Genomic DNA, 22,688 nt, shown 5'->3' on the forward strand with positions numbered 1-22,688 from the left:
TTTACTCTGTGTCGATAAGTATGTAAACTATAAATAATATTGAAGCAAAACATATAAAATAAAATTTACATATTATACAATCGACTTTACATTGAATAATTACAGTTAGATATTTAAAAATAAAAACAATATTACAATAAAATACCTTAATATCTAAACAATCCATATTCATATTTATTAAATCAATATTGATATTTACAAAATAATAAAAGAATTGACAAAAAATAAACAAATATGTAAACATAATCACTGTAAACATAAACAAAATCACTGAGTATCACGAACAATTCATTTGTAGTAAGAATTTATTTCCATGTTCATCTACATGCAATTTTTATATACTACATGGTAGTCAATCACGATGTAACATAGTACTCGATCGTAGACATTTTTACTCCTGTGAAATAGAATTCTTAAAAAACGTATCCATTGGCGCGAGTTGTCAAGCTTTCGTAAATATACTTTATGTACAGACGTCTCGATGACAATTGTTTGAATAAAAGCAACAACAGTGAGTCAGTGTAGAATCCGATTAAATAAATATAAACGAGAAAGAGAACAAAGGTTCTTTATCACGTCACCGCCCGGTTAACAAGCCAATTAAAGCTTGCTTCTCTTTCTCTTTTTTCCGTACTGTCTCTAAATTCCGTTGTTTCCATGAACTCTTCCGTAGCTTTATGGGACGTGAGCCTACATATCGACCTGAAAGAAAACAATTTCATTAGATTGAAGTTATTCTTACAGGAGAGAGTGATCTCTTTCTTTTCTTTTTCCTTCCTTTCTATTTTTTTCTAGTTGAATGAATATGTCTAGACGCTTGCCATATCCTATCATCTGATAATACTTAGTTGCTATTATTACTTTTGTTTTGGTTATTAATGTTTCGCATATATTATTTTTTTAATTCCATTTATATTATCTTTATTTTTATTTATAATCCTGCCTTCGAACATTTATAGACTAGAGGTGTGTGAGAACCCGAAAATACTAGGTCGGTACGACGAGAATCTTTTAGGAGCCAGAACGGGTTCCCGAAAGTTTCGGGATTCTCGTGAATGTTCGTTCGGACTTCCCTAAAATTTCCGAGAAACTCAGATACTGTCGGAAAACCCAGACATTCTTGGGACACTTGGAAATTCGCGGGAAACCCGGAAATTCTCAGGAACGCGACCCGACCTGGCCCGACTCGATCCGATCCGATCCGATCCGACCCGACCCGACCCGACCTGACCCGATGTCTTTCCGTCTCGACTATCGGGTTCTTGCAAAACTCTGTACATATTAATTGGAAGAGTATAAAATCAATTAATTCATTAAAGCTAAACGATGGATTAATGCGATTGTCTTGCGATGCTTCTATAATCAGTTTGCTTTAATAAATCTTAAAGACTCAAATACTTAAAATATTTATATGACATATTTGAAAATGTGATTCTAGCTTTTTCTAACGAACGTTTGGTAAGTCTTGTACTATTTTAAAATTACGGTTTGTTACTCAACTGCAAAAGAACCCCGTATAAAAGGAAGTCAATATCTGAGATACGGATAAAGCACAAATAAACCGTAGGCTTAAGTGGTTTACACGAAAAACATGATACGACTGAATTAGAGACCCTCTACTATCTGTGAAAATCATGACAAAAGATGGCGATATTACCCACAGTATCAACGATATTCAAAGTAAATTCATTTAGAGTTCGCGTTTCATTGTTTTGTCAACGAACCAAGCACGCCCACGAGTGTACGTAATTCTGAACAATTTTTGTCTTTTCGAATATTTTTATTCGCAGCATCTCTTTATATCGAAGTATTTAATTCTTAGTCCCGATCTTTTAGTGATCTAAACTTATATACATCCATCCTTGTTTTCTCAAAAACAAGATCTCAAGCGAAAAAATGTTATACTTTCTTTCCAATTTATTTTTACATATAAAAGAAGCTCCTGATTGAGTGTACCAATTACATTTGTTGAAATGTCGAAGAAATTACTGGAAACGTAAACGTGATTCCTCCAGTAGCATTTTGAAGAAAGTTTTCCAAATACCAAGAAAATTAAACATTGGTTGCAAATATTCATAGTTTGACGATTTCTCAATAGAGTATGAATCATGAGAAAGAGCAAGAAGTAACAACGTTTTAACAGATATTAATGGAAACAATCTAGGGCAGATAACAAGTAAATTACTTTCGCGTTATATGTAGTTATTACTTAAATTAAATAGAAAGATTTTCTTTCGAGAAAATTAACGAATGGATTTCACTCAAGTGAAGCGATATCATAGAAGTCCGCACTAAATAGGATATAGATTTGGATAGTATAAAATATGGATGGAATTACTTGGAACAAATAAGGAAAGGGAAGGAAACCGGAAACGGAAGTCAGCTTTCAAAATAGCGGAAACAGGATGGCAGAAGATATCAATCGAATTTATCGAAAAATTATAATCGCCATCGAGACAGTGAAGTATTGATTATTTCAAAATTAAATTACTTTACCATTACTTCCTGAAAAGTTGTAACAACCGAAATCAGTATTCTGTAAGATGAAATTATTGTAATAAACAAATCATTCTAAATTTATATTCTAATATTAAACTATGATAGTAGTGCAGAAATTCTACGAAATCTTGTTATCAAATTCGTAGAATGGCATAGGAATATAGTATGACATATTTCGAGGAATAAACTGGGAGCATAAATTCATTAATCTGAAATGGGAATAATATATGGTATCTGGAAACAAATGTATGGAACAAAGTAAAAACGCATGTCAACACATTTTTGAACATTTATTTAAAATAAGGAACATAGAAAAGAATGTTATACCTTGTATGTATAGTAGGTATGAAATATCTTACCTTCGATCGATCAAGTGATAACAAATTTAAAATCAAAACGTGCAAAATGTACCTTATTGTTGTTGGAAATATGATATTTATATTTTAAGGTTTCAGTTAACAATAACGGTTGAAAGAGCGTAAAGTAAATACAGAATGTTCTCTCACTAGCAACGTAATATCTAAATTGTATATGGTATAGTTTTCTGTAGAACTTCAAGTAGTGCATTTGAAAGGATGTTTTCGCGTTTGATTTATAAAAGCAATATACATTTTCTATCGTTAGTCTGTATGCGAGAAGTAATGAAAAATCTTTATACAAAATTTTCTTTCAGTGGGTTTTATAATGTATTATAATATAGTATTGTAATGTCATAATTTTATTTATAATTTCATAGTTGATTTAACCATTTTTATATATTTATGTCATGTTTAATTTTTCCAATCTAACATTTCCGATATAACATTTCTAAAAGAGTATTTTAACACAAAATCTTGGATGCAAAAATGAATTGACTTTGTTCCTCCGTACAATTTACTTTCGCAAAATATCTAATTTTGCTAAGTTAAAAATCACTTTGTAAGCCTTTGCTTTTAATAAATAATGAAATATAAAGCTCTAAATTCATTTTTCTAATAGAATTTTGTTAGTACGACAAAAGTGGAATTATCGAAGCAAAAACTTGTGGAATCGTTTTTAAAATTTCGATGGCTCGTTTTCATTCATGAAAAGGGAAACTGATGATTGATGTTTCCTGGGTACTATTACGAAATTTTGCTATGTATTGGACATTTTTCCAAGAGGTTACTAATATATAATATAAATTAATTAAAACCATCTTTTTTAATTGACGAAAATGTCAATTATAGATTGAAACTTCTTTAAGATTCGCTTAAAAATAATATACTCTTATTAACAGATACTGCTATTTTAGCTTCAATTTAGATATAAAAATGTAACCAAAAATATTTAGAAAATAATTTTTCTGAATCTCAAACTCCTATGTAAACATAACAATGCGATTATTTTGGAAATAAAGCTTTACAGAAGATTCTATTTTACATTTTTATAAAATAGATTGACAAATATTTTATGCTATATACGAATAAAAAAAAAACGAATAGAAAATAATAAAGAATCTTTAAACTACGAGCTAATTGTATATCCATAATAAAATACAATAAAAAGCAATTATATATCCCCTTGGGCTTTTCCAGCAAATTTTTCTTCACGACTATTTCGAGTCTTACTTCTATTTCTGATCCTTTATTCTGCACTCGAATAACAGCAATTTTCGCTTTTCATGGAAATGAATCGGAATGAAATTCTTAAGAAGCTAAAATTCCTTTAATTCTTAATTTTTTTTCTTAAAAAAAAAAATATGTAACATACAATTTTTTCGTTTGAAATATCTGAGGCTTGGAATGAAATATTTAATGATCAAATAAAACTCTCCTCGTTACGAGGAAACAAAATGATATCGTAAAAGGGTAGCGGAATCCTATATTCCCAACGCCATATAATTATTAATTACAGAGAATAAACACTGAGCGTCGTTTACAATTTTACAATTCCAAGAAAGTAATTTAAGAAATTAGCATAAGGAAATTAGTAAAATCGTATTACTGCTATAAACGAAGAGAATATAAGGCAAGTTGCTTGCTCGATAAGGACAATATAATATATTGAAGCTTTTCACATTTATTCCTCCAAACAAAAGTACCAAGGGTCTTTTCGCGACACATATTGAAATATGGTAGCACGATACAGAGTACGTAATTAATTGCAACCAAAACTCTTTGAATCCTAAATTCCATTGTAAGATGAATTTTCTAAACTCTTTCTGAAATTTCTTTTTAACCAACCTGCACAACTCTTTCCGCTAACAGTCTACAAATGTGTTTAACTATGTTTTAATAATACTCGCAAATTTTTTTTAAAAAGAAATTGTTCGGAATTTTAGTTGGCCGTCCGTTTATGGCACGGACAGGCCCATTTCCCTCATTAGAAAATTCCGAATTACCGGTCCTCCCAGGGCAGTAAACGTAATCACTCGAGACCAGGAAGAACCCAGGCGAGGACCAGCCGGAAGGGCACGCGGTAGTTCAACTATAAGCAACGAAGAATACACACAGGACGACAAGGTCCCAACTTAGTTCAACTACAAGCAACGAAGACTAAGGTTAAGTGCTACAACTAATATAAATAAAATGCCTTCTAAATCTAACACTCGAGTTATTTCATCTCCTCCACCTTGAACGTTAAGTCATTCGAGGTACGCGTTATCGACCGATCGGTTTGACCTGACCGGTTGCTCTTTAGTCGATAATACGCAACAGAAATAATGAAAATTTATTATGATGTTCCAAATTTTTAAAAACGTTTACTTAAAAATGGAAACTATATTTTAAGAGCAAAGATTATAATTAAACATTCAGAAAAACGATGGTAATCATGACAAAGTCATTGATCAGCTGTTTAATCTTATTCAAAGTGATCGCAAGGTTACACCCAGGACAACGACAGAAATCGAGTCAAACCAGGTACCTCAAACATTCACTCATATATCCGTTCAAACAGTCATCATTTCTATGACTTAGCCTTTTATATTCAATAAAATGTTGAAAAACTTAATAATTCATAAAAGAACGATTATCAAAATCTTTCGTATAATGTTGAAAAAGGATAAATATTTTATTTCTTTTTATTTTCTAAGTTAAAAATTATTCAAATGTTTTTTTCATCATTTTGTTAGTTTAGATTCTTTTTAACGGTTGTAGAAGGCTTCTTTCAAAGAAATTATATGAAAGATCCATCGCTTTTGTATTAGCTTAATATGCTAAACATACCGATTCTTGCAGACAGTCTCTATCGTATTCATTGATTCGCTCGTACGTGTGTTTAAACTACTTGTTGCGTCTGATCAAATTCTGGACCTACCACTTATCGCTGCCGTTACATACACGGTGTCTCATTTTAGTACGGAATAATGTGTTACGTCCGGTGGTTCTCTACACAAACCGGACACCATACCTCGGGCAAGATGACTGCCGGATATCTACATACCCTTATTGCGGGCCGTCGATAATCTTAAGGATCCACCATAAATCTTAGCATTTTCATAGTTAACACTTAGCCAACAGCGCGCGCCACTGCAAGCTATACGTTTCCACCGCGCTCGAATAAGCCAACCTATACGCGCTGTCCACCGCGCATTTTTCCAAGTATCGAGGACTAATATTCACTACTTAAAAAACAAAAAAGTATAAAAATTATTTAAGTGGTCAATTATATTTTGCGGTCAATGATTTTATTTTACAATTTCACATATTGTTTATACAAAACATCAAATTAAAATTATATGTTAAAAGTATAAAAAATATAGGTAAAAGTAAAAACATTAAAGATTATTAAAGATAAATAACACGACTTGAACGTGAAATTAAAAATTCATAATGCATTCTGCAATATCTCTTTGCAGTGTGGTATCGTTCGATTATATAATAATTTTATTTAGTCATAAATGATAGTATAACTTTTGAATTAGTTTTAACACCACTAAATTGATGTATTTTATTATATACTATACTTTATAAAAGCAAAAAAAGTGGCGCAGTTAATTGGGAACAGTTCCAGGTAAACAATAACTGATAATAACAACAACAAAAAAAAAAAGAAAACGCGTTGCTAAAGTCTAAAAGGGAGATTTTCTCGTTCGGTCACGCAACGATGTTTTTCACAGAGGGGAGATATCTCCCTATTCGGTTGGCTAAGTGTTAAGGTCCTTCAGACCAAACAAGTATTTTTTTGGTTGAAGTATTCTTTAGATCTATTGTCCATTCCGAGAAAACACGGGAAAGTGGTTTTCCTATGTACAATGCCACCCACGGGCGACCTCTGATTAGGGGCGACCAGCACCCATCCTTACCTACCAACCTTTTTCTTATCCATTTAGAAACAATGACCGTTGTCCTCACTTTCCTAGTCAAAATTGTCATCAACGAATTCGATGACATACCCATCAATAGTTTTCCTCTGCGACAGCATTGTCAGCAAACTTTACTGGTTTCATCCTTAAATCAGTCACCATCTCTTGACTGGTTTTCCGTTCATTGACCAGTCATCAGTTTAACTTGTTACTTACACTTCGCTGAGAATACGTCTACACGTACCACGCGTAACTACTTATATCTACAAAGTTGTTAGAATAAAGTGTATATTGTAACCTGTTAATACAGTGCTATAATCAGTTCAACCACCTCTATTATCCTAACCGAAATAGGAGATCGACCGACTCGTGACGTCGATAATCAAATCGGAATTTACGACTCTCGTTGGCGCACTTCTTCGCGATCAGGTCTCTCCGCGAAACGGTCGAACAAATGTCATCAATAAATAAATTATTTTTATATATTTTATCTATAAAATTATTTTTTACATATTCGTATTACATTTATAAAAGAAATTTGCCTTTTATACTCCAATGAACAATCATTCGGGAAATCATTCGGAATGTTATATAGATATACTATATATTAACTTACAATGCACTTTTCCCGTACTCTATGTGTATTGTGTATAGATGGTGCTTAAAAACTTTTTACGCTAATTGCTCCGACCACAATGATCGATTTCTCGATCAACAAACGGGAATGCAAACAATTTCCAACTTATTATTCACCATGGTCGTGCAAATATTGCAGTTGTGCATCAAAATGTACACTGTTGAAAATAATTGCAGGGACATTCGATTACACAAGAACAAAAATATTTGAAAAGTATTCGTATCTTCAGATTAAAATCTAAGAAATTATAGAAATTATAGGATATTTTCATAATTATTACTAACCGGAAATAGATTTCGACCGCCTATTGACAAGGAATATTTCTATTAAAAAATCTTTCGTTGTTGATCTTAACGAAGGGACAGATTTAACAATATAATTCATAAATTTAACATATTTCCGAATACTAATAAAACTATCTATAACTTCGAATAGTATATTTTTATCCGCTTCCTTAGTTGTTGAACCTTCCGATTTCTATTGTCATGATACGCTTTAGAGAAACTGTCACGAAATATCTTTCCGCTTGGAAACATTTAAAGAACGCCTCGGTTTTTAACAAAAAATATGTATTTGTAGAAAACTCTTAGAGATTCGAAATAATGGAAGGAAAAGTTTTCACGATAAAGAACAAGATTTATAAAACGTGAGAGAATACATAAAAAATATAATGGTTCTGAATAAGTTCTTAAATTTAAATGTGCACCTTGTAAATATCACTTGGCAAGGCAATTTTTCAAAAACGTGCTCATAACAGTGCTTACAAGAAATTATGCTACCTATTTTAATAATAATTTCATGAATAAATAACACTTATTCTGGAAACTAGACTATTTATATTGTACTAAACTCTGGAAACATTAACGTAAAAGCGATACGTATAAGGTTCAGTTACGGAGATCAAACACAGACTTTGCATGTGGTATCACTCAATTCTAATTTAAGTCTCAACCAGTCAAGTTCGTCTGGATATAAGTGAGCGTAATATTCGTATTTCGTCACTTAACGATATTTCATTCTCGCGAGTAGGAAGAACGAGGTGTGGACAACGAATGATGTGTACTGTGGCAACGTGACTAAAAAATCTAGTGTACCAGAATGCTTTAAGGAATTTAGAAATGAGTTTAGCGTAATGAACAGCCAGAGAAGATATATCATAGCTTGTGGTAATAGTACGCTGAAAGAATTCAGTAGAAAATTGAATGTTTCGTGGGAATAAATTTTCTTAAATATTCAGAAATTGATGAATAAAATAATTTGCGGAGAATAGAACGTTTATTTGCAATAAAAGGGAGCAATAAAAATCCATTTATCTGGGCAAAATAATTGGGACAAGCATCAAGAAGAGTTCGCTAATTTCTCCCATCATGTATCTATAATCTTTGCTCGAATAACTCGTTCACGTCCGAGCAACTAAATTCGAATAATTAGTAATGTTTCAAGAGATGCAAATTTTTCTCTAAATAAATCGTTCATTCGTTACAGTAATGATTGAAAGTCGTTCTGACAATAAAAAATCCGTAAGAAATCAGTAAATCGTACATCAAGTAAAATTTCATTCTAATTAACGAAAGACCAAGTCCTACTAAGAATCCTAATGAATGAATCTTATATAATATATGTCGGAGATGAAAGGAAAGCCGAAGCCCTTCCTTGGAAATTTTGGGAACATCCTCTAGTACCTTAGCCTAGATTTTATTATAGTTGTAATTGTTTAAGATTTGTAATAAGCGAGATTGGGTTCGAGGTGACAATCGGTCGCTGAACGTAGCCACGGTCACGGGATGGATGTTTTATCTAACGGAGGTCTGGAGTGGTTGTATGTGTTTTCCGAGAAGTGTGGTTGTGGCGGCATGCGGCCTCGAGAGCGGGCCGAGCCACGTGTGATGTTGCCTCGGAGGTGCCGATGCAATGGGACATACATTGTATTTAGTAATCAAAACTCCAGGCGGAAACTGCCTAGCAACGGCGTTTGGAACTTTCTCGATGCTTCCAACGAGTGTGCCTAGCAACGGCGTTTGGAACCTTCTCGATGCTTCCAAACGGGGATAGAAAACAAAATGCAATCGTACAGGGAGAAAAATCTCCACGAGGCTGGCATTCTTGCGATTGCCTTGGAGAGTGATACATCGAGCATTTTCGACGATCGCATTTGCGTCTAAGTTAGTTTCGCTTAGTAAGGAGTTATCCCGGTGACCGTGGATTCGTTTGAACTCAAACATTGCTAATAGTATTATTTAATTTAATTATTCGTAGATCGTATTATTCATTAGGCTTAGTGTTTGTTAGACTTATTATTAGTTGTACTTATTATTTGTTAAGCTTAGTGATAGACCTGTATATACGTGTAAATAAAATCTCGGCTTTGTGAAACGATGGCTAGTCCACATGAAGAGTCGTCGCGCGCCCACAATTCGAATCCTGATCCGACATCAGAAGTGGGATCAGTACCGTTTAGAGTGCTACAAGAGCAAATGGACCTTGTGCGCGAGTTAATTCAGACGCTAGCGCACAAAGCGGGGGAGCAACGACCGAGTACGGAATCTAAGGATGCAACGTTACCACGTTTTGACCCCGAAGGCGCGGGCGCCGATCCATCCGCGTGGTGCTCTCATGCTGATCTGATTTTGAAAGACCACCCGATGCAAGAGAGTGCGTTACTTTCCGCTCTAAATCGCGCCCTAAGGGGTTCTGCTGCGCATTGGCTTTCACAAATGGTACGCGGTGGAAAGCTTACCTGGCCAACGTTCAAGGAACAATTTCTTTCGCGTTTTGGTGGCAGAGAGACAGCCGCTTCGGCGTTAATAAGGATATCCAGAGAACGACCGTCGGAGACTGAATCTCCGGGAGCGTACGGTAGTCGCCTCCGCTCCATGCTGCAGATGAAGTTGCAAGATCTAACGATGCCCGAAGTGATCAATGCCCTCGCCCTTTATATGCTGAGTTCACAAGATCGACGCTTTCGGCGACTAACGCTCGCGAATAATATCAGGACGGAGGACCAATTTCATGATGAAATGAGGATTCTCCCTTACAACGATCAGCCGACATTTTCGCCAAGAAATTCACTAACGGAACCTGAAGCTAAACGCAGCAGGCTATCAGTTCCTCGGATTAAGTGCTACCGCTGTGGTGCTCACGGGCATAGGAGAACGGAGTGTCGCCTGCAAACACAAACGGGGAAGGAGCAGGATATACGAAACCCGAAGGAAAAACGACCAGCCGCATCGTCGAAGGTGACCTGCTTCAAATGCCACAAGGAGGGACATATTGCGCCTAATTGCCCATCATCGCGGAAAAGAAACTACGATTCCATTGACGAACGCCGGATCGACTCCTGTGTAGTAGAAGCTCCGGCTGGTAGATTAAGCCATCTGGGTGAGTCGTATCCATTTTACTTTGATTCTGGGGCCGAGTGTTCGTTAATCAAAGAGTCCCTAGCCTCGAAATTTTCGGGTAAAAGAATAACCGATGTGGTAGTGATGCGGGGGATCGGGAATACTTGTGTTAAGAGTACACTTCAGATTTTGTCCACTGTTCGTATTAACGATCTTACATTGGAGATAGTTTTTCATGTCCTTGCTGACGATTACCTAAAATACGACATCATGATTGGTCGCGAGATTTTGAGCCAGGGATTCGACGTAAATATCGCGCAAGATAGCCTTGTTATTTGTAAAACAAAGGTCGTTAACGCTTGTGGTAAAGTCGCGGAAGATGCGGTCAACATTAACGAGGTTGACACTGATGTGATCGGTAACTATAAAGATCGATTAATCTCTGTTCTCGAACAATTTAAAGAATCATTCATTACGGGTTTCCCGCGTACTCGCGTCAGTACTGGCCAGTTGGAAATACGGCTAATCGATCCCAACGTCACCGTGCAGAGAAGCCCTTACAGGCTTAGCGTGGAAGAGCGAAGAATAGTACGCGAGAGGATAGACGAGTTAATTAAAGCACAAATTGTAAAACCTAGTAATTCGCCGTTCGCGAGCCCTATAATACTCGTGAAGAAGAAGGATGGCTCAGACAGATTGTGCGTAGATTTTCGAGCGCTGAATAAAAATACGGTCGCGGATCGGTATCCCTTACCCCTTATTGCTGACCAAATCGCGAGATTGCAGAGTGCGAGGTACTTCATTAGCCTGGACATGGCTAGCGGATTTCACCAGATCCCCATTCACCCTAACTCGACGGAATATACTGCGTTCGTTACCCCCGACGGTCAATACGAATACGTGACGATGCCGTTTGGGTTGAAAAATGCACCAGCCGTTTTCCAGAGAGCCATTTTCAAGGCCTTAGGCGACCTCGCTTATTCGTATGTCGTTGTTTATTTGGACGACGTTCTAATAATCGCCGACTCAATAGATCAAGCTCTAGAAAGGTTGCACACTGTACTAAACACCCTCGTAAACGCCGGATTTTCTTTCAATTTCGCTAAATGTTCTTTTCTGAAGACGTCGGTACTTTATTTGGGATATGTAATTCGTAACGGAGAAGTTCGTCCAAACCCGGGAAAAATACAAGCTTTGAATTCTTTACCTGCACCGTCGACCGTCACACAGCTTAGGCAGTTTATAGGTTTGGCCTCTTACTTCCGAAAATTTATTCCTAAATTTTCGCAAGTGATGAAACCCTTGTACGCACTCACTTCTAGTAACAAGCACATAACTTGGACGGACAGGCACGAAAAGATAAGACAACAGATAATTTCCGTTCTGACCGACGCGCCGGTGTTAATGATATTTGATCCCAATCGTCCCATAGAGCTACATACCGACGCTAGTTCGGAGGGGTATGGAGCTATTTTAATGCATAGAGTCGAAAAGGAAAACAGAGTCATCGAATATTATAGTAAAAGGACCAGTCCCGCGGAATCTAGGTATCATTCGTACGAACTGGAGACACTAGCAGTAGTAAGCGCCGTTAAGCATTTCCGACACTACTTACATGGACGGAAATTCTTAGTAGTTACGGACTGTAATTCTTTGAAAGCCTCCAGCAACAAAGTAAACTTAAACGACCGGGTTTATAGGTGGTGGGCTTATTTGCAAACATTCGATTTTGACATCATGTATCGAGAGGGTAAACGAATGGCCCACGTAGATTTCTTTTCGCGAAACCCCGTAGACTTGAATCGCCGTATGATAGACAAGGTCGCAGAGAAAGAGATTAATCTGGCCGAGATCTCCGAAGACTGGCTATTAGCGGAACAACGTCGCGATCCGCAAATCTCCGAAATCGTTAATAAATTACAGAACGAAGAGCTCGCGGAAGATATCGCGAATACCTACGAACTGCGATCCGGTACACTTTACCGTAAAGTACAACGAAAGGGCAGAACCCTTTGCTTACCCATTGTTCCGAGAGGTTTTAGATGGTCCGTCATCAACCATGTGCATCAGTCAATTATGCACTTAGGATGGGATAAAACGCTCGAGAAGCTCTATGAGTATTATTGGTTCGAGGGAATGGCGAAGTATGTTCGCAAGTTTGTCGAGAACTGCCATGCTTGTAGAGTTTCGAAGGCTAGTTCAGGTAAAATACAGGCTGAACTGCATCCTATACCTAAGACCGGCATACCGTGGCATACGGTGCATATGGACATAACGGGCAAGCTGAGTGGCAAGAATGACTCGAAAGAGTATGTCGTCGTCTTGATCGATGCCTTTACGAAATTCGTGCACTTATATCACACACGCAAATTGGATTCGCTCAGCGTTATCCAGGCACTTAAGTCCGCCGTGTTTCTGTTCGGTAGTCCCTGTCGGATAATAGCAGATCAGGGTAGATGTTTCACGGGCCGGGAATTTCAAGAATTCTGTGCAAGCAAACAAATCAAAGTTCATTTGATCGCGACCGGTGCAAGTAGGGCCAATGGGCAAGTAGAACGTGTTATGAGCACGTTAAAAAATATGTTCACAACGGTAGAAACGACCGGGCGTTCATGGCAAGACGCGATCGGGGAGATGCAATTGGCTTTGAATTGCACCATCAACCGCGTAACCAAATCGAGTCCTTTAGAGTTATTGATTGGTAGAGCAGCAAGACCGTATGACTTATTACTACCTGATAATATCGAGGAAAAAGAAATAGATATCTCTAGTGTAAGACAACAGGCAATAAAAGAGATGGAAACTAGTGCTAGGTATGACAAAGAGAGATTCGATAAAACCAAAGCTAAAGTAGTTAGGTTTAATCCTGGTGATTTGGTACTACGCCAAAATGAAGAAAGGAACCAGACAAAATTGGATCCAAAATTCAGGGGTCCGTTTGTGATATCGGAGGTCCTGGAAGGAGACCGATATACCTTGAAAACACTGGATGGGAAAAGGTCATACAAGTACAGTCATGACAGGTTAAGGAAAATGCCGGATAGTCGCATTCCTGCGGAGTTGGATGTCTGTTGTGATGACGAGAACAGTGACCATGGCGATGTGAGTACCCCGATCCCAGAGGATCGTAGAATTATATGAGCCCAGGTGCGGCCATGGGACGGAGTTCAGTGCGGTCAGGCACTGGGAGTGACGATGTCACGAAGCTGGGAGCCGGTTTAGTACCGACAGCGACGATGTCACGAAGCTGGGAGCCGGTTTAGTACCGACAGCGACGATGTCACGAAGCTGGGAGCCGGTTTAGTACCGACAGCGACGATGTCACGAAGCTGGGAGCCGGTTTAGTACCGACAGCGACGATGTCACGAAGCTGGGAGCCGGTTTAGTACCGACAGCGACAATGGGAGCCGGTTTAGTACCGACAGCGTGTTGGGAGCTGGTTTAGTACCGATAGCGACAATGCGACTGGTCTAGTGACAGCGACAATGTCACGGATTTGGAGCTGGTCTAGTACCGACAGCGACGATGTCACGAAGCTGGAGCTGGTCTAGTACCGACAGTGACAATGTCACGAGGCTGGAGGCGGTCTAGTGTTGACAGCGATCGTGTTACGAAGCTGGTTATGTAACGAACTTTGAGAGTATGTGCGATTCGAAGGATGAGACCCATTTGGGTGTGAAATCGAGAATGGTCCGTCATGTCATTACGACCCGACTGAAAGCACGCAGAATGCAACTGGCACTTTGAATGCTAATCACAATGACACTAATCTTGTTTCCTTTTGTTTTGTTGACGAAGGTACACCCGAGGACGTGTGATAGTCAGGATGGCCGTGTCGGAGATGAAAGGAAAGCCGAAGCCCTTCCTTGGAAATTTTGGGAACATCCTCTAGTACCTTAGCCTAGATTTTATTATAGTTGTAATTGTTTAAGATTTGTAATAAGCGAGATTGGGTTCGAGGTGACAATCGGTCGCTGAACGTAGCCACGGTCACGGGATGGATGTTTTATCTAACGGAGGTCTGGAGTGGTTGTATGTGTTTTCCGAGAAATGTGGTTGTGGCGGCATGCGGCCTCGAGAGCGGGCCGAGCCACGTGTGATGTTGCCTCGGAGGTGCCGATGCAATGGGACATACATTGTATTTAGTAATCAAAACTCCAGGCGGAAACTGCCTAGCAACGGCGTTTGGAACTTTCTCGATGCTTCCAACGAGTGTGCCTAGCAACGGCGTTTGGAACCTTCTCGATGCTTCCAAACGGGGATAGAAAACAAAATGCAATCGTACAGGGAGAAAAATCTCCACGAGGCTGGCATTCTTGCGATTGCCTTGGAGAGTGATACATCGAGCATTTTCGACGATCGCATTTGCGTCTAAGTTAGTTTCGCTTAGTAAGGAGTTATCCCGGTGACCGTGGATTCGTTTGAACTCAAACATTGCTAATAGTATTATTTAATTTAATTATTCGTAGATCGTATTATTCATTAGGCTTAGTGTTTGTTAGACTTATTATTAGTTGTACTTATTATTTGTTAAGCTTAGTGATAGACCTGTATATACGTGTAAATAAAATCTCGGCTTTGTGAAACGATGGCTAGTCCACATGAAGAGTCGTCGCGCGCCCACAATTCGAATCCTGATCCGACATATATAACAATACTGTTTGTTCTTCTAAAGCGTAAAACATCGCGCTACTAAACTTCGAATAAAGAAATTTTTATCTCTAGAACTCACGAACAGATTTATCTATTAATATTTCTATAAAGACCACAAAAGAAGATTTGTCTTTTTCAAGATATTCAACAATCACGCTTTGTGCATCTACCCTTCTGCATTATTCGCGCAGGAATCCATTTCAATGGCGAAGAAAAAGAAAAGAGGAATGCAAAGGACACAAGATTACGCATATACGCTGATTCCTGGAAAGTTACATCGGGTAAAGTACATCGGGTTCCGTCAAAAAAATCTCAAAGACCTCGTTATTCAGACCAATAAAATAGTCTAGCCTGCTCAAGCTTTGGCCGCCTACTTCGACGAGCCACCCCGTTTAATATACGATCGCCTTCGCAGAGACAATATGTTTATTTTGTAATCGAGTCGTGTCCCTCGTCGTGAAATAAATATATCGACAGAAATATTCGTGCTATTTCTCACCCACTGTGTGGTGAACGGAGTCGAACACAGCAACATGTGTAGGACTCTGATTCATCCTGCGAAACGCAAGATGAAGAGGAAGAGGAATCTCGTCGATGGAATGCGACCACCGCCAAGACCGATCGTTCCCAAACCAGTGAGAAACGGAAATTTTGCGGGTAAAACGCGAAATTTAAACAAACGACAAGTTTCTGACCAACCGATCGGACGATATCTGTATCATATCGATATACTTTAAATTTTAGATACTGTTCAGATAAGACACGTTGTAACAGACCAATAATAGGTAAAAGACGTATCTGGAAATAATAAAAATAAGTAGCTATAATAGTTCAATTAATCGTTAAGTGAAGTGTTGGGCCATCGTGGTTCTTATAGGTCTAGTTATTGAAAGATTTGTGAGACGCTCTATTGGTCTCATTTATGTTCGTAATGTGGCGAAACAAAGTTGCTTTTATTCATCCACCGATGTTGTAAAAATAAATATTAGATAGAACAATTGCGTTATTGTAGTCTCGAAGCCACCAAGCTACACATTTTTTGGTAATAACGATAATAATAAACAAATCCAACTCAATCGGAACTTGAGATATAAATTAGTAGAAGAAAGATGGGAATATGTAAATTAGTATAGCGATAGGGAAGGTCTTCGAACGACAGACTATAAACTTTTGGAATATTTTTGAAACCATCTAAAATTCAAAGATTCGAGATTACGTAATAAAACAATGTACTACAATGATATGAATGGAAAGAAGCGACAGTATCGTTGATCTTCATTGCGTATACCCTGAATGTGAAATAGGAAAAAGATCGGTCCTCTACTCAACTCATTTCTCTGCAAAATTTCTTCCATCTAATACGAAGCAAGAGATACAGCTTGCCTAATTGGCTGACTTGCTTTATACAGAAATAAATATTATACAATATAACATGGTTAATACCATAACAAAAAAGATAAGTGTAATCGAAAACGAAGTAATAGAGCAAGGAAAGTCGAGCGAACGAGAAAGATAATGATTACGACAGCAGTTGAGAAAGACGCTAAGGAAGACGAAGAAGACGGGAGGAAGATACGAAGAAAACAGAAAGAAAGGTGAAGAAACTGCGGGGGAGTTACAGAGAAGTGGTAGAAAATTCAAGAAAAGAAACAAGCATTCGTAAGAAAAGAAAAAAAGAAAGAAGAAACACGAAGAGGATTTGTTAAAGAGATGAGAAGGAGCGAAAAAACGAGAAGAATGAAGTAAACGAGAGAGAAGATGACGAAGAGAAAGAGAGTGACGTACTAAGGAAAGATAAGAGGACGGTATAATTACGAAATAAATGAAACAAATGGTGAAAGGTTGGTAGAAAATATAAGGAAATGTGACGAAAATGAGGATGAGAAAAAACTTATTAAACTCTTGTTAAATCTTAAAAACTCGTTAATACATTCTAGCACGTGGAACAATTCTTTACAACTTTACGCTTGCGATTGTATACTTTTTCAGCGGATCTTTCAATATTCTCTCCCTTTTTCGATATTGATCAAACAAATCTAAAAGTAAAAAGTACCGACTGACGCCATCGATACTGAAAAAGGCGAACAGAGAAAGACTCGCTAAGAAACTAAACTAAGCTACCGAACTACCAAGAAAAGTGAATGACGAAAGAAGCGAAAAGGACTCGGCAAAAAGAGCAATGAAACGTAACGATGACGATATCCACTAGGTAGATGTAACGGGTACGATGACGATTATGATGACGAGTAAGAAGTCACGTCGCACACGATCGGTTGTTTGTCGAACAAAACGATTCCGATTGGCTGTTTTATGGTTAGGTGGAGGGGTTAAAGGGAAGAACGGTACTGGTAGGGGTTGTTGAATGAGTACCGGGACGAGCGAGGTCGCAACGCATTCCGTCGTAGTCACCCCGACGGGTAACGGATGTCCAAGTGGCTCCGTATTCGCGCGCTAAACTCACGAGGAACTCGGTGAGATTGATACGAAGAGGTAACAACGAATTTCCTCTAACGAGAAACCGAACGGACGATTGAACGAACAGACGGTCGAGCCCACGGTGAGTCTTTTAATTTTTCCTAATATTTTTCCATTTTCTTATTTGCTTTTTTAATTCAATACAATTTTAGAATCTTTCGTTGAATGTTTATACGAAGCTTAGCTGTGGTATGAAATTAATGAAATTTCTTTTTTCTCTCGTTTGGGACACAGTAATTGTACAGAATTCGAACATAAAATGGTATCTTTTTCTAAGTGCCATTAAATAGAATATGTAAAGAAAATACGAAATATTTCGTATTAATAACACTTAGATCGAGTTATTAAAAAAGAATTGCCAAAATATTGAGATAATATCGCATAATCACGCATTTGATACTTTCGAATGGTCGCCCATAAACACACTGAAATTACTTAATTGAAGGACCTACGTAACTGTAATAATTCATTTCTCTTTATCAATGTGTAATAGATCTGCTATATTGTACGATTTCCTTATACGATAGTAATAACAATACCGTAATAATACCATATTTTATAAATCTCATAAATATTAATCTCAGTAATAGAGTATTGTTTTAAATTTCAAACTAGATATAAAATTCCGCTCGTAGAGACTGAAAAGATGTCATTTTAATAAACCACCGGTAGATAGATACGTAGAGCCGACCTCATAGATATAGCTATTTTTTCAAGTAATTGCATGTGTTTTCCAATAAATGCAAAACATTAAAATCGGCAATCTCTAATTTGCAAAAGAACTGCAATAAATATTGTTTAAGCTTCTTTCCACAATTTCTTTCACATTGCTAAAAAACATAAAATATTGAAAAACAATAATCGGTCGTTTTAAACAATTAATTTGTAAATACACATTTTTTATAATTCTTTCTTTCTAAATCTTTTAGTAATCTTTTTTCATTCATGATATAATTGTACGTTTCATTGAAATAGCTTATATGCAGGGTGAGTCGCGTAAGACATCCCCAGAACTGTTTTTTTAAATTAAAAATATTGAGACACAAGCTTTTTTTCTAATTAGATGGAACATCATCATACCCTAATCATTATGAGTGGATCAAATTATAGGGGTCGGATGACTTCTAACGGAAGATCAAATGCCTTCTCATTCTTTTTTAAATAAGATGGCATATCAGTTTTGCATTAGTTGAATAGTACCTTTTAGCTATCAGTCTCAGAATTCTGAAAGAAAAAAAGAATATGCTTCTGAATCTTTCCTATATTAAGCCGAACAACGGGGGAAAAAATAATGAACGAAACTAGGAAATGTATAAACAATACTTAAACGAATTAAACGGAATTAGCAAGCTGACTAAAAATCCTTTGGTCCATCTGAAATCGCTCAAGTGTCGGTTTCATTGTCAACGAGCGACAATGCTATCTCTCCCTACCCCAGTCACTAAAATCGGCAAGTTGGTGGTTATTCACCGCACTAAATTTAGCAGGAATGTTGTATAAATAGAACGTAACCATTGCAGAAATGTCTGGAAAACGTAAACAGCATACCTGACTGTCGTCAAATTCAAGGATTTGTGACCGGCCTAATAACGATCACGACCGATCGTCACGACGTTCGACCATGATGCGTTTCGTGATACAGCATCGTCACCCACGTTTCTATTAAATTTATACGCGATACCTGCATACGTTTTCCATCGAAAATTTATCAAAGATTTATTTAGTTTTATAATACTTTTCAGAATTCGCCAGTGGGAGCACACCAGCTGTATCTATATTAACGAATCGTTTCACGGAAGTGGAAACGTTGAACGAACACGAGAAAGATATCGAACGAGAATATACTTGAAGGAATAAAGATAGAAAAATAATGTTTACGACTACAGTCTTTGTCTTCACATTGAACGCACTGTGGATGGTGTGTCAAGCAGTGCCACTGCTTGATATGAGGAACAGTTTGGAACAAAATGTATTGGATGCTGTGGTCTCCTCTGCATGCTCTTCAAATGGAGGTTGTTGGAAATGGTTACCGATGCAAGAAGTTCAGAAAGATATACCTTTGACTCCAGAGGACCTCCCCATATCAAAGTAGATAATTTGTATGATCCTTAATTCCCATATTATTCTATATAATGATAGGAAATAATGCTGTTATGAATTATAGAATGAATATTCGTCGAGAAACTTCAAGCTTAGATCCCAGTACGATTATAGAAACATGGGGTGATAGTTCCCCACCACTGAACAGAAAAGTTCACCAATTGTCACTGGCTAACAAGCAAGTCGGAAATAGATTGTCGAAGAAAGATATGTCACGTAGTTGGGGTGCTGGCGGCATGCCCTTTTCTATTCTTTATATGAATCCATATAGTCCTCGTGGAAATTATGCCAGTAAGGAAATATTAAACAAGAAAGAAAACGATAATACATTATCGCATATAAGCACAGATACACATGGTACATGTTATGTTAAGGTACTTCACAACAACAAGATCTGGGAAAAACTGAAAGTACAACGCCACCTATAATACATCCTAATACTCGCATTGCTCTGCGTAATGGAAGTTCCACGCAACAAAGAAGACAATACTCGATAATACCGCAGCTTTTTATATCATATGGCTGGGGTCCGTTTGGCAAATGAAAAGAATCTCCTACTTAAGTGTGTAAATGGAATACTGATCTCATAATTTTGGAATACGAAATCAACTGTATAGATATTTAGTTATATTTAATTTTAACTAAGAGTCATATTTTAGATAAATTACAATCTAAATATCCTTTTTCTAAAAAAACATCCGCAAATAACCATAACTCCAATTATTCATTAATTATTTGTACATACTTTTTAAATATTTATTCAAACGTTTTATTTTAATCTACCAAAAAATTTCTTAATTTTGTTAGCTGTGAATAATTATTATATTAGAAATCAAGCATTAATATCCCTTTAAATTTTCATTAAAAGTTCACTAAATAATTCAGTAAAATATTAAAGATTCTACCTCATTATGTATAAAATTATCATTTATTCTTTTCTGTTATATGATTCAAAACCATAATAAAATGAATTTTTAGTTTCTAAGAAAATTAAAACTTACTTCTTATGTATAGCTTTGGTTATATTAAAATCAGTTATTTTTTTCATATTTGAGAATATGATTTATCTTAAATTATTATATAATAAGTGGTTATTTCTCTTACCGTTCATTTCTTTCATTGCTTTGATGAAATCTTGTGGATCCTTGAAGGACACAAACCCAAATCCTTTCGTCTTATTTGTCCTTTTGTCCCTGACTACCTTTGCTTTCTGAAAACTCGGATATTTGCCAAAGACTCTTACTAGCATTTCATCTGTGACGTCGTTTCCTAAATCTCCACAAAATATTCTGAAATCATCTGCAATATAAAGAAAAATGTAAAATATATTTAAAACAAATTAAAGCTTATGAAGAATATAAATATGAATAAATAATTAACCTTCATCCCATTCTAGTAAGGAAGGATCTTCCCATGTTTGTCCACCAGCCATTCGTATGATTTTTTTATTTTTCTTTCCTTTACCCTTTGGATGAGTCTCTTCTGCGCTAGCATTAGCCATGATAGAACTTGCCTTCCCTTGGCTAATTGCTAATTCTGCTGCAGTACTTACACCTTTCACCTTGGGTTTCTTTTTGCTGTCATCTTCTGGGATCTTTGTATTGATAATCTGTTCAATAATTTCTGGATGAATCATTGGTGCTGATGTAGATTCATATGTTTTTGGAGTAGCACTTAAACACGGGTCCACCATATTTGGTAAATATGGATTACTTATCTGTGCAGGTGATGAGTATGTTGTAATAGAAGGAACCGTACCTGTGTAAGACAATAGCTCATCAGTAAACTACTTGCAACAAATGTAATCTTATGATGAAAAAGCTTCATATCCATTTACCTTGTCTTGCTACTTGTTGTGGAATTAACATTGGCGGTGGTGGAGGAGGAGGTGGTGGTGGTGGCGGTGGTGGTGGAAATCCAATCATTGGAGGAAAAGCTAAACTAGCTGCAGCAGCAGCAACAACTGGTGTTGGAAGTTCATGTTGCTCCAATTGTCTAGCCACTTGATTATAAGTATTTGCACCAATTACAGGTCTAACCATTGGTGTAACTAACTGACCACCAATTTCAGCTTCAAATCTAAGAATTAGTTTTAATTTGTTAATACATAAAACCATTCATACTTCAAGTACAAGTCTTCAATCATATTTGTACAAAGATTTATAATAATTTATTTGTTTCGTAAGAAATCAGCCACTTGAAACTTAAAAACGTAAATTAAATAATTAGTTGCATAGTAAATAGAAGTGTATATATATATATATATATATATATATATATATATATATATATATATATAAATAACCAATAAAACGAATTATAACAAAAAGGTTAGGAACGTTGTGTATATTTACAACTATTTAATACCTATTCATCTCATCTTCCATTTGACGTAATTTGTCATCCATTTTGATGTTCTTACTGTTTCTTAATTTCTTCAATAATGTAAATATATGTGATCCTAGAATAACAAATTATTTATTACTGACCGCACAAGTCTAAAACGTTTCGCCTAATTAGTTATGCTCTGAAAACTGAAGTATTATTCAGTACTACCAATACGCGTTATATAGGAACAACTCATATGTTATGTTTTATTTAAAATATTCTCTAATTCATTAAACTTAATATAATCTTTAAAAATATGTAATGTAATTTTGTACTTCAAAAGTATCAGAAATAATATCTAAAATAATATTTAAAAGATCTATAGTTCAAT

At 36.5% G+C, this 22,688-nt stretch overlaps 2 protein-coding genes across 3 annotated transcripts; one reads left to right on the forward strand and one right to left on the reverse strand.

Moving 5' to 3' along the window:
• Positions 1-274: 274 nt before the first annotated feature.
• Positions 275-22,508, reverse strand: LOC117212074 (RNA-binding protein 42). Its single transcript, XM_033456552.1, has 5 exons — positions 22,337-22,508; positions 21,807-22,048; positions 21,350-21,727; positions 21,074-21,268; positions 275-702 (listed from the first exon to the last, which is right to left on the reverse strand). The coding sequence occupies exons 1-5, from the start codon at positions 22,375-22,377 to the stop codon at positions 578-580; spliced, it is 981 nt and encodes a 326-aa protein (XP_033312443.1). The 5' UTR covers positions 22,378-22,508; the 3' UTR covers positions 275-577.
• LOC117212076 lies at positions 17,203-21,327 on the forward strand. Of its 2 annotated transcripts, XM_033456556.1 has the most exons (5): positions 17,203-17,640; positions 17,713-17,951; positions 19,612-19,957; positions 20,034-20,260; positions 20,344-21,327. In XM_033456556.1, the coding sequence occupies exons 3-5, from the start codon at positions 19,740-19,742 to the stop codon at positions 20,511-20,513; spliced, it is 615 nt and encodes a 204-aa protein (XP_033312447.1). In that variant the 5' UTR covers positions 17,203-17,640; positions 17,713-17,951; positions 19,612-19,739; the 3' UTR covers positions 20,514-21,327. The 2 variants fall into 2 exon arrangements, with proteins under 2 accessions (XP_033312447.1, XP_033312446.1); XM_033456555.1 differs by having other exon boundaries at positions 17,203-17,951.
• Positions 22,509-22,688: the final 180 nt, after the last annotated feature.

The sequence above is a fragment of the Bombus bifarius genome, unplaced genomic scaffold (assembly GCF_011952205.1).
Source record: "Bombus bifarius isolate JDL3187 unplaced genomic scaffold, Bbif_JDL3187 scf7180000008274, whole genome shotgun sequence".
Lineage (NCBI taxonomy): Eukaryota > Metazoa > Arthropoda > Insecta > Hymenoptera > Apidae > Bombus > Bombus bifarius.

Excerpts from the sequence above, each read along its gene's own strand:
- LOC117212076 (XM_033456555.1), top strand. The coding sequence starts at position 19,740 with ATGTTTACGACTACAGTCTTTGTCTTCACATTGAACGCACTGTGGATG. Across the intron at positions 19,958-20,033 it reads GAGGACCTCCCCATATCAAA|AATGAATATTCGTCGAGAAA; the intron begins GTAGATAATTTG and ends TATGAATTATAG. Across the intron at positions 20,261-20,343 it reads TCCTCGTGGAAATTATGCCA|GTACTTCACAACAACAAGAT; the intron begins GTAAGGAAATAT and ends TGTTATGTTAAG.
- LOC117212074 (XM_033456552.1), bottom strand. The coding sequence starts at position 22,377 with ATGGATGACAAATTACGTCAAATGGAAGATGAGATGAATAG. Across the intron at positions 21,269-21,349 it reads CTTACTAGAATGGGATGAAG|ATGATTTCAGAATATTTTGT; the intron begins GTTAATTATTTA and ends TTTATATTGCAG. Across the intron at positions 703-21,073 it reads AGCAATGAAAGAAATGAACG|GTCGATATGTAGGCTCACGT; the intron begins GTAAGAGAAATA and ends GTTTTCTTTCAG.